The sequence below is a fragment of the Corvus brachyrhynchos genome, unplaced genomic scaffold (assembly GCF_000691975.1).
Source record: "Corvus brachyrhynchos isolate BGI_N302 unplaced genomic scaffold, ASM69197v1 scaffold158, whole genome shotgun sequence".
Classification (NCBI taxonomy): Eukaryota; Metazoa; Chordata; class Aves; order Passeriformes; family Corvidae; genus Corvus; species Corvus brachyrhynchos.
This window is the reverse complement of record NW_008239756.1, coordinates 913,231-916,474: the sequence shown is the minus strand read 5'-3', so window position 1 is coordinate 916,474 and position 3,244 is coordinate 913,231. Positions and strand designations below refer to the sequence as shown.

The following is a 3,244-nucleotide window of genomic DNA, read 5'->3' as shown; positions in this document are numbered from 1 at the left end:
GGGGTTCACAGCACCTCAGCAGCCCCTGGCTGCCAGTCTGTGCTGCTGCTGGGAGAAGGGGGGAAACTTCCAGGCTTACCTGAAAGCTGCTGAGGGGCTGCTGGGCCGTTGTCAATGCCTCGAACATAGCACTGGCAAACCTTCCAAACCTCGTCCCTTTTCTGATGTGTTTTATGTACTTATACCCCTGGCTGCACCTCTGATTTTCAGTGGGAGCTTTGCTCGTGCCTGAACATGAGTGGCTGAGAAAGTAGCTGAGACCACAAGGCCCAGAAGCTAAGCTGCTTTTTCTTTCTGGTCTTTTTTGTTTCTTTTTGGGTTTGTTGTGAAGCAAACGGAAGGATTCAGAGCCACGGACCAAGTGCCTCCTGAACAACGCTGAAATCGCCCCCCACCACCCCAAGGACCCCGTGGAAATGAGGCGAATCAACTTCCAGACTCCAGGTAACCGGCTGCTGACCAGCCTCTCCCGCTGGGAAGGCAGGAGTGGAGCACCTGGCCCTTCCCTGAGCCCTTCCTGCCTGCCCAGAGGCTGCTGAGGCACTGCCTGGAGTCCCTGTGCTGCCCTTGGGCACAGCCAAGGAACCCCAGCCCTGTCTGTGCTGAGTGGGAATGCTGAAAGAAACCTTTGCTGGGATCCTCAGGGACCTTGCACAGGCTGTGCCCAGTGCTGGCAAGTCAGGGAGAAGGGTTTTCCTGGATTTCCAGATATATTGGTGCATTCTGGGCTGAGCTGCAAGCGCCATGGCTGTGCCAGACATGCCAGAGCACCAGTGCTGCCCCAGCTGGGAGCTCCCAGATGGGGAGATGGAGCATGGCGGGCTGCCCAGCACCCACTGCTCCATCCACACCTGGAACTGGTGCTTTCTGGTGCCAGACCACTCCTGCTGGGAGCCAGGCCTGGCCTGTGGGCCGTGCAGGGAGGAAGGAGCTGGTTGCTTGGTGCAGATGAGGCAGCGTCTCCTCGCTTGGTGCAGATGCTGTCATGGAGTCCAAGACTGGTTTGAGTTGGGAGCACCTTAAAGCTCATCCAGTCCCACCCCCTGCCGTGGGCAGGGCACCATCCACTCTCCCAGGTTTCTCCAAGCTTTGTCCAGCCTGGCCCTGGGCACTGCCGGGGCTGGGCCAGCCTGTCCCTGCAGCGCTGAGCTCCGGGCAGAGGCTCCGTGCACGCTCCCTCCTGCACACACGTGTGCCCATGTCCATGCATGTCCCACTGCCTGCATGGCACCTCTGCAGCCACCACTGACACGCCCGGCACGTCCTCACACAGACGGACACGTGGCCATGCTGACCCAGTGTCTGTCCATGCCTCTGCCTCCAAGTTCTTGGTGCTTGAGGATTTGGAAGGGAATTTATTGTGCTTTTGGGGGGCTGGCTGTTGTTTTCAGTTTGTTTGTATTTTTTTTGCTGTTTTGTGCTCGTTAGTTATGTTTCTGTAGCTCCTGTTTCCCCTTCCCATCCCAGTCCTGTCCTTAGCATTGTCGAGTTTCCTTAGGGTGACGCTGGCAATAGGGACCCAGAGGGCAGGGATTTGTAGGGAAGCACGAGGCAGCGCTGAGCTGAGGGGCTCTTATCAAAATGAGTTTGGAACCAGCCGTGGGGATCAGCCCAAGCTTAGGAACGATGCTCAGCTGAGGGATGGCAGCGGGTTCGCTCCGTCCTGCAGGGGCAGCAGTTCAGCACAGGTAGGTCCCTAAATCACCTCTTACTGCTGCTCTTGCAGGAGGGTCTGAGGGTGTTTGAGATCTTTTGAGTGCTCCCAGCTGCAGCTCAGCAGCAGTTTGCCCTTGTCTGGGTGCTTCCTTTGGGAGCGTTCCTGTGAGTGCTCCGGGTGGAGAGAGGTGGCAGACCCAAGAGGAGGAGCTGCACTCCCTCAGATGAAAAAGCTGTGCTGAGATAAAAATAAAAGACTTGGGTCTTCCAGCTTGGTCTTGGTGCCAAGAAGCAGCTGGAAGTGCTGGTTCATGTGTTTCCCTGAGTGGGAATTTCTGTGTCCCACAGGACAGCAGAGTCAGCTGAGGGTGCTTCCATCAGGTAACAGGATCGATGGATGAGGGAGTCAGTCTTCTGTTGACCCCACTGCTTTGGTCATGCTGTACCTCTGAATTCTGGCTCTGAGAGGCTTGTAAAAGGTAGCTGAGACATCAAAACCTGCATTAAGGCTCTGCAGATTCCAAAAGACACTGGCTGTGTCTGGTCTGGCTTTAGGAAGATGCTGCCCTTTCCTTTCCAAGTTTATCTGGCCAGAGCTGACCTACCTAGTGTTACTCTGCTCTGTAATTTGTGAAGCACTAAAAGGTTTTAAAGGATTTGGGGGAGTTGATCACCTGCCTCCCAGAGAATTTTGGAAATATTGGGTGAAAATGGAAATGGATGGAAAAATGAGCTTGGAGTGTGTTGGCAGTGATGGAGAGGCTGTGGTGCAGTTTGCAGGGGAAGACTCCACAGGTGCCCTCTGAGCTAAAGGCATTTAAATTCACTATATTGTGGTTCAGAAGGGGCCTGTAGGCTCTTCTGCAGACAGGTGACCCCAGGTAAAATCTCCATCGTGTCTCCAGCAGTGAAACAGAGGAGGGACATGGGAATGGGAATGTGCAGCTCAGAGAGGGGAAAGCATAGCACATCTTAGATATCCTATCCTAATCAGCACAACAATACCTTTCTTTTCCTCTTTAGATTTATGTTGGTTTTTGGTTTTTTTTATTAGCATGAAATTTTTACAAAAGTGTATCTTTTATTTATTTATTTTTTACTGTTTTCTGCAGATTCTGGTCTGAGCAGCCCTCTCAGTGACCCTGAGTTTGACTTGGAAAGTTAGTTCCTGTGTGTTTTTGTTCCTGTTGGTTTCATTTTTCCCCCATTATTATTTTCCTCTTCTGTCACTTTCCTTTCCAATTCTTGTTCCGTTCCTGTTACTATTTTTTGATTTTCTGCCGAACTCTCCGTATTCCTGCGGTGTTTGCCCATCTCATCCCTTTTCTGTGCCATCTGTTTGTCTGAACTGCACTTCCAGTTTTACAGTATCCCGTTAGAGGCCTTCGGAGGACACAGGGGCAGGTCAGAGCCCGGGGAGCACCTGGGCCCCGTCCATCCCTCGGTGCCTCCCGCTGTCCCAGGAGGATCCAGGGCTGCCTTTACCCCCTTGTGGAAGATGTTCCATCGCTGGTGTTGGCTCAGTGTCCTCGGTGTCCCCTGTACTCGTGCACTGGTGTCACTGGGGGTTGTGTTTTGGTGTTTGCAA

At 53.3% G+C, this 3,244-nt stretch overlaps 1 protein-coding gene across 18 annotated transcripts in view; it reads left to right on the top strand.

Moving 5' to 3' along the window:
* PTPRS (protein tyrosine phosphatase, receptor type S) overlaps positions 1-3,244 on the top strand; it is a 148,252-nt gene that overhangs the window by 127,467 nt on the left and 17,541 nt on the right. For 13 of the 18 annotated variants that reach the window (XM_017742499.1, XM_017742500.1, XM_017742502.1 and 10 more), the window contains 2 exons: positions 332-444; positions 2,769-2,816. In XM_017742499.1, coding sequence (XP_017597988.1) covers positions 332-444; positions 2,769-2,816 — 161 coding nt within the window. The remainder of the gene's footprint in view (positions 1-331; positions 445-2,768; positions 2,817-3,244) is intronic. The other 5 variants (XM_008639938.2, XM_017742498.1, XM_017742497.1 and 2 more) reach the window with 1 other exon arrangement.